A 15,204-nucleotide genomic window follows, 5' to 3' on the forward strand; every position below is an offset into this window, starting at 1 on the left:
TCCATAGAACTTTTGAAAAGTGTTTTATAAAATTACATGCCATATGGCACAGTAATATGAACTGCATAACAAATTTTAAAAATCTCCATTTTTTCAAAACTACATTTTATGACTTTAAGGTAGACTTTTCTAATCAATTACAATATTCATGATAGGAATAAGATGTGTCTGTTAAACAGAGTTATTTTAATGAAGAATTGCTGGGACATCCTTTTAACTACAGGCATGAGTCAGCTTTGCCATTTTTAATAGTATACTTTCATTATCGTCAAAATGTAAATGTTCACATTCCTCAAATTAAAAAGACATATTTTATTCACTCTTCATCAGTATCTTCACCAAACTATGCTCATTACTTTGTCAAACATGCAGAATAGTATACCTTTATTCATTAAATGTTAATTTTAGTAACAACTTTTTCCATCACAAATAAAAAGAAACTCCATGCCTTTAATACGCAACCGAACTATACCAACCAACTGAGTGATCGCTGCTTGTTGGCAAAGTTAGTGCCAACATTAGTAGATAGAGGCTCTTATGTGGCCAGCGAAATGAATCGCCACAGCCGTTAATTTAGATTTTCTTGGCTGGAACTGCTGCTTTTCCATTCAAGTAGCTCCTCAATTATCCTTAAGAGGCTGAGTGAACCCCGTTCCAGACACATACTTCTCAGAAAATCTGGTAGCGGCGGGAATCGAACCCGGGACCTCTGGGTTTTTAGCCAGGAACTCAAACCACTAGACCACAGAGGCTGTCCCATCACAAATAAACATATAACAAATTCTGATAAGACTGCAAAGTATCCCACTATGTAAGCTACTAGAATACGAATTTCAGATCTGTATCTCAAAAATGTGGCTGCAATAAACTGTTACCTCCTCTTTAACATAACCCCAAAGGCCAAGGTAAACCAATCTGAAGCAACAGAGGAAAGTCCACTGCTATCACATGCACTGGCAGGCCCCCATACTGGGATTTCATCTGCTGGGTCAGTCATTTTCCCACAGAGATTGAGTTTTGAATGTAATGCATTCAAAAACAGATGAAACAGAACAAGGAAAAGACATGTCACATTCAATCTTCACACAGTGGTGATTGTGACAATTACTGCCTTCTGGGATGTGACATCATGCAACATGACAGACCATTACCAATGTCACTGAGGAACCTGCTGTCTTCATTTTCTCAGGGCATACATGAAGGCGCATCACCACATTCCAGAAGACAGTAATCTCCAAGCAAAAACAATTAACATTCCTTGGTAGCTACAGGAATTATTTCCAGAAGGAAAGATTTGCTTACAAATTTGTCTAAAGGTAGGCGCACGCCTGTCGTCATCGGACAGACGGCACGGATTGGACTGATCGGATTTTATTATTACATACATCGTGTCAAATGAGCCTGCGCTCACTTGTCCGCATTGTACGTATCAGAGTTCGGCAATGCCGACGGGTATTCCCATGAGGGGCAGGCAATCCGATTAGGCCGTACGGAGCGGATGACGTGTTCGGGATTTCACCTCTCATGCCGTTAGCAGCTGTTAGTTCATTTTCATTCAATGTGCTTAAAACTGGTGAATTTTCCAATGGATTCAGCTCAATTGATTGTCATTGTGCAAGAATATGAAGAATTGTACAATTTGAGACACCCTGACTATTCTAACCAGCAATGAAGGGACAACATTTGGGATGAGATTGAAAGGATAATCAATAAACAAATTTCAAAGAATAGCCAAGAAGATGAACTTCACTTAACGATGTTACACTATGAACTGAGCATTTCTTGAAGGCAAGACCACCTGTCGGAAACGCGGATGCTCCGAATTTGGTGTGCGCAGTCACACAAAAAATTCCGATCCGTCCGATCTGTGCCGTCCGTCTGATGATGGCAGATGTGCGCCTACCTTAATAATATTTTTATGGTCCATCTTTCTTACACTTGTGGGTCTCTATAGGATGGAAAAATGAACCTGAATTCTTTAAAATAATTTTAATTACTAGTACTAATATTGAGGCATGCAGTAGCATAGTTGATTGAGGCACTGTGCCAGAAACTGAAAGGTCGGAGGTTCAATTCCCAATGAGGTCACTGGATTTTTCAACTGACCTAATCCTTCCAGTCACATTATTGGCCTGGGTCCACTCAGCCTTTAACAAAAATGAGTACCAACAATCTTCCTGGCATACAGCATGGCTGGCCAACATGTAAGGCTGACAACCTCAGTGCCATCAGTAAACCAACTGTCTAGAAAATGTGGGAACCTCAATGTCTCAAAACCCTATGGGCTTCCACAGCCTGTTACAGGGATAGTTTTACCTTGGTTTTTTGGTATTAATATCTGGATTATTTCCTCCTTTCTACAATTTTGCTTTCCCACCCTCCCCTCCCCAAGCACCCAGACAACAATCTCTGTATATTTTGGGTCCTCTAGAGTTTCAACATGTTCTACTTAAAATCTTCTTTGAATCTTAATGACATCTGTAGGGAAAAATAATATTTATGAATACAGTGGCAACAGTCCTTGACTTGACCAGGCTAGAATTGAGATGCAGTAAACTTCAGTCACTCAGGTGACAGAACTGGTAGTCCGTATATTAAAAAAGCAGACCTGACAGTATTTGAAAGACTCTAAACTACAAGAAGTCTGAGAACCTACCTTATCCATCAATGCATTCTGCCAGACCCTGAACAGCATAAGGTATGTCTTATCCCTCGCACCAAATGAAGTGAAGAAAAGCTTCTCGCCTTCTGTGCACACCAATATTGCATTTGGTATAACTAAAGCTGTCTTTTCTTTGGTTATTGCAGTGACATCTTTCCACCTCAATGACACCTGGTGAGGGAAGGGGTGGGAGAAGAAATACACCTTTCTTTTAGTGAGGCATCAACAGAGCTCACATGTAGCAGCCGTAACAGCCCTTCATATACACACACACACACACACACACACACACCTTAAACTACAATCAAACTTTCGTATCCCTCATTGTGGGCAAGTATTAAAACAGGGATGTGTAAACTACATAATGTAGGGCAGATCCAGACTTCAAGACAAAACTGACTAGATATAAACAAATTTGCATGTTAACAATTTAATGAATGCCAAACTACTGATTTCAATGCACTTTTTTATATTTTCTCTGGTGCAGCATGTAAATACAATCCAGTTCCAAAAACATGATTCATTACTGAAAAATTTGCACATCCATGTGTGTGTGCACGTATGCCTGTACTGGAAAATGGGTCAAGCGTTGAGATCATCAAACTTTTGTAAGGCATTAATATGAACAACTTAAAAGTTTATGACCTTAATCTCTTCCTAACTTAGCTTTTTGCTTCCATTTAGTTACACTCTACTGAGCAGCATTCCCCAAGGGGCTGTGTAGCTTTTCTGAGGAACGCCCAAAAGTGGGTTGATAACAAAGAAGCTGACTTAATTTTAATTCTAAGAAGCCACATTAAATTACAAGCATTCAGATTAATTGAAAATAATACCATATACATATCATGAAGGTTTATTAACAATAACTTTCTGAAGCTGTTAATTCCTCTTTAAGTTCTTTTTATATGTTGGGGGGGGGAGGAGAACTCAAACTTTTTATTTACTTCTGACTAAAAGAGTTTGGGAATTATTACTTGAGAAAACATGGAACAACAACAACTTATATAAGATTAATTCCTCTGAATGTACATATATCTGTGAGGTTTCTTTTAGCAGAGAGGAACTAGTACAACACCCACTGAGAATTCAGTGAGAAGTCTCATCATTTCCTATGTAAGCTCCTACAGTTTCAATGTCCCTGCTTTCTCCTATATACCTTTCCAGTCCTACATGTTAACGAATGACAAGATGAGGCCAATGTTTAATGCCATCTCCCACAAATAACACACACAAACAGTCAACTGTGAACTACTTCTACTAATACACGGCTACTATAAAGATTCATTCATTTTTAAAACGCTATATTTTCAAAAACAATACACGTACAAATATGATTGATATATAAAAAGAACTGTAAACTCACCAAGTTTTCTTCACACTCTACAAATGTTCTATGTGTGCCCCTTGGGTCACATGACATATGTCCAGGCGGTAGTCAAGCTCGTTCCACACATTTTGTAGCATCATCCTGTCAATGGTCATCACTGCAGCATCGATGTGTTCCCTCAGCTCTACTAGTGATCTTGGCAGTGGGCATACGCAAACATGATCCTTAATGTACCCCCAAAGGAAGAAGTCACAAGGCGTTAGATCAGGTGATCTGGGGGGGCCAAGTGATCAGAACCATGTCATCCTCACTAACACGCCCAATCCAGCGACGCCGAAGTTCATTGTTTCGGTAGTGATGAACATTGCTGATACCACCGCAAAATGCTTTGTTTACATGGCAGCTAGTTTCTGTACTCTCTTTTGAATGTGCGTTGCACTGCTATAACAGACGAACATCTCGCATATTCCAACACAAAAACTCTTTTCTTGCTTTGCCGCCATTTTGTAAAGGCACTGAACTCATGCTGCCAACTGGTGCACATAATACAACTTGGTGAGTTTACGGTTCTTTTTATATATCAATAATATTTGTACATGTAATACTTTGGAAAATATAGCGTTTTAAAAACGAACGAATCATTTATATTAGCCTTGTATACTAAACTTCACACATTCACATCAAAATATTATCAAAAGTCACAAAATATAGAGGATACACTGAATGCAAGACTCTTTTGTGATCCTTTACATAACTTGTGTCCATGCAGTGTGTTAATGTTTGGTAATTCATTGCTTTGGTTAATCCAAAACTGCAAAATGAATATCATCATAAATCTCACACATTTACATACATGTATATACACAGACAGATTATATATATATAAAAAAAGTAACACATCTCTCTGACTTACTAATGTTTCCCAACGGAAGATGTTAGCATAAAAACAGAGGTAGTTTTGTGAGGCATACAGTCTCCCATGGACCAGAATATCCTTTTGTAAAGCACATGAATAATCTGCAAAAGACAAATAAACTGAGAGACAACAAGTACAAATATACATGATGATGAGATTTAATTACATGGAAAGTAAATAAAACTGAAGAAAGAAAAAAGAAAGTGAAGTAACAAATAATGGAGAAGACGGAAAAGAATAATAGGAAAAGGGAGATAAAAGAGGATGATCAGGCTTCTTCCTGATGACTTACATCTGAAAGAGTCATCCTTTGAAGCATGAAGGGAGACCTGTTGGCTAGCCCACAAAGAGAGTTGCCTGAATTTGGTTTTTAACTTCAAATCTTTAAAAAAAAATCACTTACCTACAATAAGTCTTTCGTCTAGTGGAACATCCTTGAAAATTCTCTTGAAGTCCTCACTCCGTGATTTATACGTTGGATACAAAACATTATACCATGATGACTTCTTCTTGGTGCGGTCAGAACTACGAGCTGATTCCTTGGCACGTTCCTTGCTGGGACCCTCATGGCTTATGCTTCGGCTCAACTCATGAATGTGACTCGAGCCAGACGACCGACTCAGACTGTCCTGTGGAGCCAAAACATTTATCACTGCTATATTCTGACAGTTGCTAATACCAAATTTCAAGATGAAATTGTTATCATTTCTTCACTCAGTGGTGTGTATTCAAGGGGATCCAAGTAACTGGAGGTGACTCAAACATTTAATTTTGCTTCACATATTCCCTCTTTTAACTCTCCTTGATTGCATTTTGAAAGCAATGTTTACAGTTGCATATTTTTCATCAAACTTTCCATAACTCACTTCCAATCTGCATAGCAGCCAGAATAGTTCAGTCAGTATATTGACTAGACATGAGTTGTAAAACTGAGGAATATGTGTTTGATTACTGTTTTCCAAATGGTAACCAGCAAGACACTGGGCTCCACCCAGCCTCCTATCCAATGGGTAGCAGTGGCTCTTTTGCAGGGTAAATCAATCAGGATGTGAAAACTGACCACTGACATGCACCTACTGCCAAGATTTAGAATATATGGATTAGTAACTCCACTCCCTCATATGTCTTCATGGCATAGTCCTTAACTGAAGACATGCAACTTTCAATTCCAACTTGCATGGATAAGCAAAGGTTCTTTCCCTCAGTGGAAGACCTCCTTGCTCTGAACAGAGTGATGCACTATGCAGGTTTGGGGCAGAATATGTGGGTGTAAAATGTGGTTGGCCAGTCACAACCTTCTTGGGGATCCCATCAAGTTCCACTGAAGTGAACTGAAGTGAACTAACCAGACAGGATATTAAGAGGGATATGGATGATAATTCTGTGCAAGCAGGGGTGTCTGTGTTTGAGGTGAAGTTCTGATACAAGATGCAGTAATTTATATAAATAAAAATGTAAATGTCTGTTTGTCTCTCCTCGAAGATCTCCGAAAGTTCTTCCCTGATTGCTTGGAAATTTTGATACAACGTTGCATTCGAACACGCGCGTTTTTACATACCTATTACGTAGATGTCACACCCGTGACAGGTAAAAACAGGTAAAAAACGTGTTATACGTTGTCCATCGAATACCAACAGATTGTTGCCTAGGAATAACCGTGGCAACGAACTGTTGAAACAGCGGGTCGTTGCCTAGGAATAACCATGGCAACGAACTGTTGAAACAGCGGATCGCTGCCTAGGAATAACCGTGGCAATTAGCTGTTGTGGCAACGAAATTTTCGTTTTGATTTTATTATTTCGTGTTACATTGAGTCGTTTACCGTAGCGTTCATTTTGTGAGTAGTTTATTTTTTGTTATATTTCATTTCGTTTTCTTAACTGTTCCCTTATTTTCTGGTGCAATTGGTGGTGGGATTAGGCTGTGTCGATAGATCTGCGTTTGAATTGAAATATTTCGTCAGTATTTTTTATTTTTCTTTGTTTCTTCTTTGTTTTCCAGTTCGTGTTCCTTCCTGTTTTAATGTTTTGAATTTTCATGTTTTTTCTTATAACTTTCTTTCTTCTTCTTCTTCTTCGGTGCAATCGATCTGCTTTAGTTCATCCAAATAATGCCTCGCAGAAGATTAAACTTAGGTCGTCATACTCGCGGAGCGGAAGCAATGCGTCGAGTTTCTTCGTTTTCCAGTTCGTGTTCTTTCTTTTTTTTAATGCTTTGCAATTTCATATGTTTTTGTTATAACTTTCTTTCTTCTTCTTCAGTGCAGTCGTTTCCATATTAATGCTAGAATAGACCGTTGCATAGGATAATAGGTTCCATTGTGTAACAACGGATGAAACCAGAAAGTATACTTCCATGGAAACGCGAGTATCACAAGAGATTCCGAGTGAAATCAAAGCAGAAACAGTTTCGATTTATTTTCATTTTTTTTTAATTATTTCGTGTTACATTGCGTTGGAATTGGGCTGTGTCGTTTACCATAGCGTTCATTTCATGAGTATAGTTTATTTTTCATTGTTTTTCATTTCGTTTTCTTTACTGTTCCCCTTATTTTCCGGTGCAATTGGCGGTGGGATTGGGCTGTGTCGATTGATCTGCGTTTGAATTGAAATATTTCATCAGTATTTTTTTTTGTTTCTTCTTTGTTTTCCAGTTCGTGTTCCTTCCTTTTTTAATGTTTTGAATTTTCATGTTTTTTCTTATAACTTTCTTTCTTCTTCTTCAGTGCAATCGATCTGCTTTAGTTCATCCAAATAATGCCTCACAGAAGATCAAACTTAGGTCGTCGTACTCACGGAGCGGAAGCAATGCGTCGAGTAATTTCAAATCAAACTGGGGAAGAATGGGCAGACTGAGCCACAGCAAGGCATGGCCGGGCACAGCTAGTACACAAATAAATTTGTGACAGTTCAACTACTGTACAGAATTATTAGGCTTATTTTGGACTCTATCCATAATCTGATATATATAAGACAAAAAACCACGTTTCAGAGACTGGATCTGTCTCCAAAACGTTGTGGTTTTTTGTCTTATATATACCAGATTATGGATAGAGTCCAAAATAAGCCTGACAGTTCTGTACGGCATATACTATCGTCAGAATGCTTTCAAGTTCAAGTACTCCCAGCTGTGTCAATGAAGATTAGTGGGATGAGATAATCGACACTCAACAGTTAATATTGTGACATGTTGAGCTCTGAATGACGCCCCTCCCCCTCCCACCCTCCGCCAGCCGTGATGCGCCGAGCGAAGCCGAAGCGAGCCGATGTTAGCCGAGTCCTAGCATCCTGGTCGCTAGGCAACGCAAGTCAACGCGGTGACGTCACCGGGGGATATCGCGGTTACTAGGCAGCCGTCAACAACTCCGGACAGCGTGGCTAGCAACAAGGCACCAGGCGACGACTGTCCGATCGAGGCTACATAAGGAGCAGCGAAGGCTATTCAGGTTCAGTTGTACTGTGACAGTCGTCGAGTGCGTTATCAACGAGCTACAGCCGCGTGTGCGATAACCAGTGATCACCAGTCATATCTGGAGAGTGTAATTCAGGGAGACTTGTATAGCTCCCACATTATTAGTACGTGAAGACTCTCGAAGAGAGTGTTAAGAGATTTTGTTCTAGGGTTTGTAAAGTGTGGAAACCCGTAACATTGTTATCATTAATTGTAGCCGTTATTTGAAGATTGTTAAATAAACCAATTAACCATCTCTACGGCATATTCTGTAACGAAACACGTTACAATATATTATGAATGCTTAACTAAGATTTGGATAAAGTAGCACTAATGAAAATCACCATTTCATGTAGTGTCTTGTTCAGCTCCTGCCCATATATCACAAGCCTAATTCTGTTAATGTTAACTTTCTCCCTTAAATTAATATTCATTCTTCCTCCCTTCATAGATGAAATTCCAAAGGGGCAAGAACACTGTGTCATGTCTCTCAGTATGGACAAGAGCAAAGGCTTTCAAATGTTCTGCTTGTTATTTTCAGTTTCCCGTAGATCGAACGATAAGTAAGAATCAGTGTTCACTCTACTCCTGCTTTATTAAGACACAGAAATTTGACACAGAAGTATGCCTTATATACATACAAACTTATAACCATAGCAACACAACAATATAAAGATACTGTTGTTACACACGTAACTGTAGTTACACATAACAGTAAATATCACCTAAGTAACAAGAAATAACCTAGTTCTTAAATTGTTTACTATGATGTTGCCAACTCTAACATTATATTTCAGTATTTGAGAGTTGCCAACATAACACTGCTCCTAACAGCACTTGTTAAGTACTTAAAGAAAAAATTATTTTAAATCTGAAACACTAGAAACACTAAAGTACAACGGAAAAAATCACACTGTCCATTCTTCTCAGGTATAAGAAACAGTACATACTTTGAGAGAACACTTGCACAGCATTATCACACACATATCAGGTACCACATAATTAAAAATGGCTTCATACATATGAGAGTGTATATATACATCGCTAGATATGTAAGACTTCCTAACAAAACCCGTTCAAGCAGTCTTACACTTGTCATTTTCTTTAAACTGTATACTCCCACAATAGAGTAAGCAAGTAGCAATAAAACAGCTATATGCTCTGGATGACACAACGAAGAACAAACGGTCTGATTACACCTCTCACTGCTTCTTATGCTCATGTCAGTCAAGGACACACACCACAGAATATTCTGCAACCAAGGATTATGAATACCTGCTATTCTGTTATGGTTTTAGTGTGCTGATATGATTCGCACGCCTCCATTTGAAACAAGAAACAATTCTTTTTTGATGAGGAGTACTAGCTTCTGGAATGTAGTTCAATGAAAGTCAACTAATGTTTCGCAGGAACATATATCACATCTTCAGCATTTAAAAAGCAAAGCAAGATGCCAGCATGAAAGCAGGTGGCAAGCTTCTTCCGAAACATCACTTGACTTTCAATGGACCACACAGCGTTATATCTCAGAAGACAGCACTCTTCATAACCACTGCTGTGAGAACCTCAAATCCTACAACTGTTTTCATATTCTACCAATAGATCAAATGCAATTAGTGAAGAGGTTCTCAAATTTTGTGATACTGTGACCACCTAAAAAATACATAAATTTATGTGACCCATGCATCCAATCTCTGCCTGTCAGCAAAAAGTGCAATTTTACACACTGCTACAGGTCTACATCAGGCTGTACACTGATAGCTGGATCCTAAATAGCTTTATGGACTCCGCACGCTAAAGCAAGCTATAAAATGTTCTTGTACAGTCAGGGTAAAAAGCGAATGACAAAAAAACAATTTACTTCAGCAATGCATGAAAGATCTTTTAATATATTCTCTTGAGAAGTGAATCAGAGATCTCTGATATACTCATATTTTCTGTATTCAGATGAATGAGATGTGTGTCCTTACTTTTTTAAACTATTAAAAAAATTTAAATGATACAAAATATCTAGAGAAAATTATTTAACATACCTGATTACAACCCCTGTAATAGTTAAGAACTGATTCCATTTCATCAGTCATATAACATTTCATTACCTCTCTCATGTATACAGTACTGCACATCAATGTGTCATTCCAACCATGTGGATATACTGAACAACAGAACTAAGCCCTGTTCCCACTCATAAATTCAGGAAACACATGTATGTCCCACTTGTACTCCCAGTTAAGTGCATTCTAATTATGCAAGTTCTTATCTTGTGTCATTTAGAGATAAGATAAGTAGATGGTAAAACAACTACAAGTCAAGTCACCTAGAAGAATCAAGCAGCAACAAACTGCAGGTAACGAAACCAGAAACAGGTTCAGTTGCACTGTTTTCATATTGTAATCTACTGGTAGACAGAATACAGTTAATGACAGATTAGTTAAACAGGTGGACACAATTGTTTGAAAACTGAAATAAATTCATAAGACAAAACAAATGAACATAATTATGCTTACTCTATGAAACAGTCTTTCCAAAACCCAAGTTCACAGTGTGCATAATCAGTCAAAGTGTGATTCCAGAGTAGCTTTAAGGGTTACAATACATAAGAGTGGATCAAAGGTAAGGTTATCCATGAAAACTGTAGCTACAGATGGGAACTGTCAAATTTTCCTGTTGAATTTTCAATGGTTATTCCACTAGTTCTTTCTAATATTACAGATTCAAAGTTGTTTTTCTTAAATGTCTGCAAACTTTACACTTTCCTTTTCTTAAAAAAAATATACAATTTAAATACCTGATTCCCTGTTCTTCACTGCAGTCAAGCCGTTTCAGCACCCACCCACTGACCTCTGTTATAACAGACTTGAAGCTACTGACCTCTACTGTATCATATCTATCCGGGGGAGAGCAGTCTTTGCAACTTCCAACAGATATTTCCCCTTTGGAATGGTCTCGCTTGTGATGCTGCCGTGGGGATGGACGTGGACTGGATTGTGGACTTGCACTTGGGCTTGGTGACCTGTTAGCAGAATCAAATGCCTGCTACAGTAAAGCCAACATGTCAAGATAGCTCCAGCTACTATCAGCACTTACAGTGTCAGTGAAAATCAAAAAGCAGGGATCACTACTTCTTTTGGCACTAAAAGCATGATATCTTGCAAATATGCTACATCTGCTCTAAATGTATTTGCCTTTTCACAGTGTAAATTTACGAATTCTTCCTTGCCAAATGTTGCGAGTTAAAGCTAATTACTCGTACATTATACCTCTATGTCAATATTTATTTGTTTCATTTAATGATACTGCCACATGCTCAGACTATTTAATGTTGAATGGTAGGATGATTAGTGAATAATGAATTGGAAAGGATGTCAAAGGAAGTGGATGTGGCCTTCATTAAGATACTGTGTTAGCATTTCCCTTGATGGAATGAGGAAAACCACAGGCTTTCATGACATGCTGGTTAGACACTGCATAAGCCTTAATATAACACTGAATGCTTCCATACAACTGCAGTGTGTTAAAGTTGATTTCCTGGTTTATGTATGCACAGCTGAATGGTTCAGCTGAACAAGGTATTGTAAGTTTTGAGTTTTCTCATAGTGTTGACTGTTGAGATTGTGGTCTTCAGGGTTGACCCTGAAGATGGAGGCAGCACATTCCTCCAAAACGTCGGAATCCACATACATGTCTACATGGTGTCACAACCCAGAACGTCACAATCTGAAGGAATTATCATACTTAAATTTGAATTCTACTAATACAGAATTCATTAAAGTGATGACTGAAAGCTGTCATTTTCAGTTTTTACGATTTTACGTTTTCTTGGGAAATCTACATTCAGAAACTAACATTAGGACATGACCACTTCCTTCCACATCCTTTGCAATTCATTATGATTCATTATCATCCTACCACTGAACACTATACAGTCTGAGCTATAGACAGCACCAATAAACATACCACAAAAATAATAAAAACTAATTTTGTGTACATATTATTTATAATGAAAGCAGCCATTACTGATTCGTGCAGATAAAATGAAGATAACAAAAGGCTAAAATGTAAAAAAGAGCAGATGTCTGGTTCAGAGTGACTATAAGTGTACAGCTTTTACAAAGTTTGCAGGGCTCAACAAATAGATTTACACTTGTTTATTTGTCCACACACAATACCCACAGGGGTGGCACGAGATGAGAATCCCCTGGTGCTGCAGCCACAATGTGCCTACTGTACTGACCCATGATGACAGATGAGTATGCTGCTGGCAGAATGATACTTAGCAGAGGAAAACTGAAGCATTCACATAAAATCCTGCTACAGTGCCACTCTGATATCACAGATCCCAAACAGACTGCCCTGGGAATGAATCCAGACCTTTGTGGTAAGAAGCTAGGAACCAACCACCAAATATATGGCACAGACTCCATGGACAGTAAAAAAGACATTTGCTGACAAGCAGAAAATTATTATATGCTGTATGTGCTACATAAAAACTTTGACTTTTACTTCAAATTCATATCCTCAGGTTTCCACAGCTTCAGTTTCATATAATGATTTTGGCTTTTGGGAATAAGGCATTCAGAACGCCAAACTTTTCCCTTCTGTTTGATGAACAGTGTAGTTGTCATCTTCAGGGTAGATGTCTCTGTGGTGATTCAGAAGTTCTCATACAGATCCAGCAGTATGTGGTGCGGGAGAGGTGAGGATGTGACAGGACAACACAGAGGACCTGGCTGTTATCTGGCAGGGATTGACCATGTGGTGATGCAAAAAGTTTAGTAACCTGTGTTTACACAAAGGAAAAGAAACAATAGAAAAGGTTACAGAAAAACTCACTCTTTATTATGTAGCATCCTGGTCCTTTGTTTTGTCCAGTCATGCCTCCATCACCCATGCACCACCCACTGCCAGATTTAAATCCCTCCCATAGACATCAACCCTGGAAGATGACAGCTGCAGTGACTGCCAAAGGTAAGATAAACATGAAGTTATCCCTGTGCTTAATTAAGCAGAGCACCATTAACACAGTTGGCAGAGATGAGATGTAACTCCACCATTCTTAATCTCAGCACTAGAAGGAGGTAAGTCATCAACTTCACACCCCTGTTGCATTACCCCCAAAGAAACTGCCCTCAGAACACACTGGATGGAGGCTGGGTAGGTACCAAAGTTTGTCTTGACATTATGGAGAAGAGAAAAATCTCTTGGCACTACAAAGAATTGAATCCTGACACCTGGTTCATCCAGCCCAAAGCCTAGTTGCAATATTGAGCCGCCTCCCGAAACAAAAAACCTTCAATATTCTACATGGTTTATTTCCAAAAGCCCAAGTTCTACATACGTACATGAGCTGAGTTTCGTGTTAGTCCACCCTGCTGGTGGTGTAAATAAACTGTTGTATAATATGATGTGATTTATATCTCTGAGTTTTAGAAGCTCATAACAATTAGTTGTGATGCATGCCACTGGCAACATAACCATCTGAATCAAGCAGTGTGTGTGAACACCCGTGGTTCTTTTGGATTGCCATTCCAGTCTGCAACTTTCTGCTGGTAATTCTCTCAATTTCCTTTGGCCCACAGTAATAGTAACATCTGCATAAGTATTATCTTACATACATTTGAAAACCTAGATGTAGATGTAGGCATAATACTAAAGGGTATCTTAAAGAATGCCGGTCACAGTAGCCGAGCGGTCTAAGGCATGCACTGTCTTCGCTCGCTCGGAAGCCGGGATCGTGGGTTCGAATCCCACTCAGGGCATGGATGTTTGTGTGCGTTTTTCTGTGTTTGTCTACAGGTAGAGGCCTTGCGACGAGCTGATCACTCACCCAAGGAGTTCTACCGTCTGTGTAAGATCTAGAAAACCCGAAGTGAACGGAGTTCATGGAGGTAGGCCTATGCCCACTGGGGCTGTAGTGCCAAGGGAAAAAAATCTTAAAGAATATGTCCTATGTAACAATTTGTAACATGCTCAACTTTTATAATGAGCTGTCATCCCCTGCCCAGTCCCCAAACAGGAGGAACACCCCTTGTTGGCTGCTCTACCTGCTTATAGCTACCTTTCACATTTGGAGACCATTTCCTCCATCTGTAACCTCAGAACATGCCATGCCATGGTGACAAAGGACCTACTCTACACAAATATTAAATATTATCTGAAGCATACAACTGACAGCTCACCTGCATCTATAGTCTAAGAAAGCATGCAGACCTATGAGAGATGCAGTAACTATGGTGCGTATGTGTGTTGAGGCTGTGCACACACACTAAATATAATTAAAGTTATTAAATCCATACATTTTCAGATCTGAAATTATACTGTATTATAACTGAATAAGATTGCAGCCACATACTAACACAGTTAGACAGATTGTCTATAGCAATGTTTCTTAACACAGAACACAATACATTATGGACTAATATATTATCTTTAAACGAATCAACACAAGACAATGATTTGAGTTCTGTTCACATGGATTTGGTCTCATTCATTCATTCATCAGTAATCTGTCAGACGACAGGTCCACAGTCTCTTCCAAAACAGTTCCTCCACTTAATGTGATCTAGAGCTTTCTCCTTCAAATGAGAATATCCTCTTCTGCCCCAAGGTCATCCAGCATCTTCTTACGTCTTCTGGTCACTTCTATCTGCCCCTCTATCTTTCCTTCAATAACTTCTTTTAGAAGGCAGTTACTGCGTAAGATATGACCAATCCAATTAGCCTTCCATTTTCTTGTTTCGTGTAGGATATTCCTCTGCTCACTGACTCTAAATAACACTTCTTCATTTCTCACATAATCGGTCCAACTGATCTTCTCCATCCTTCTCCAACACCACATTTCGAAGCTTT

At 38.9% G+C, this 15,204-nt stretch overlaps 1 protein-coding gene across 9 annotated transcripts in view; it reads right to left on the minus strand.

Annotated features, from left to right (window-relative positions):
* LOC111872458 (protein Aster-B) overlaps positions 1 to 15,204 on the minus strand; it is a 49,460-nt gene that overhangs the window by 21,876 nt on the left and 12,380 nt on the right. For all 9 annotated transcript variants that reach the window (XM_033754705.1, XM_033754709.1, XM_033754708.1 and 6 more), the window contains 4 exons: positions 11,227 to 11,368; positions 5,309 to 5,534; positions 4,903 to 5,006; positions 2,657 to 2,833 (listed from right to left, as the gene is read on the minus strand). In XM_033754705.1, coding sequence (XP_033610596.1) covers positions 2,657 to 2,833; positions 4,903 to 5,006; positions 5,309 to 5,534; positions 11,227 to 11,368 — 649 coding nt within the window. The remainder of the gene's footprint in view (positions 1 to 2,656; positions 2,834 to 4,902; positions 5,007 to 5,308; positions 5,535 to 11,226; positions 11,369 to 15,204) is intronic.

Source organism: Cryptotermes secundus, unplaced genomic scaffold, assembly GCF_002891405.2.
Source record: "Cryptotermes secundus unplaced genomic scaffold, Csec_1.0 scaffold505, whole genome shotgun sequence".
Lineage (NCBI taxonomy): Eukaryota > Metazoa > Arthropoda > Insecta > Blattodea > Kalotermitidae > Cryptotermes > Cryptotermes secundus.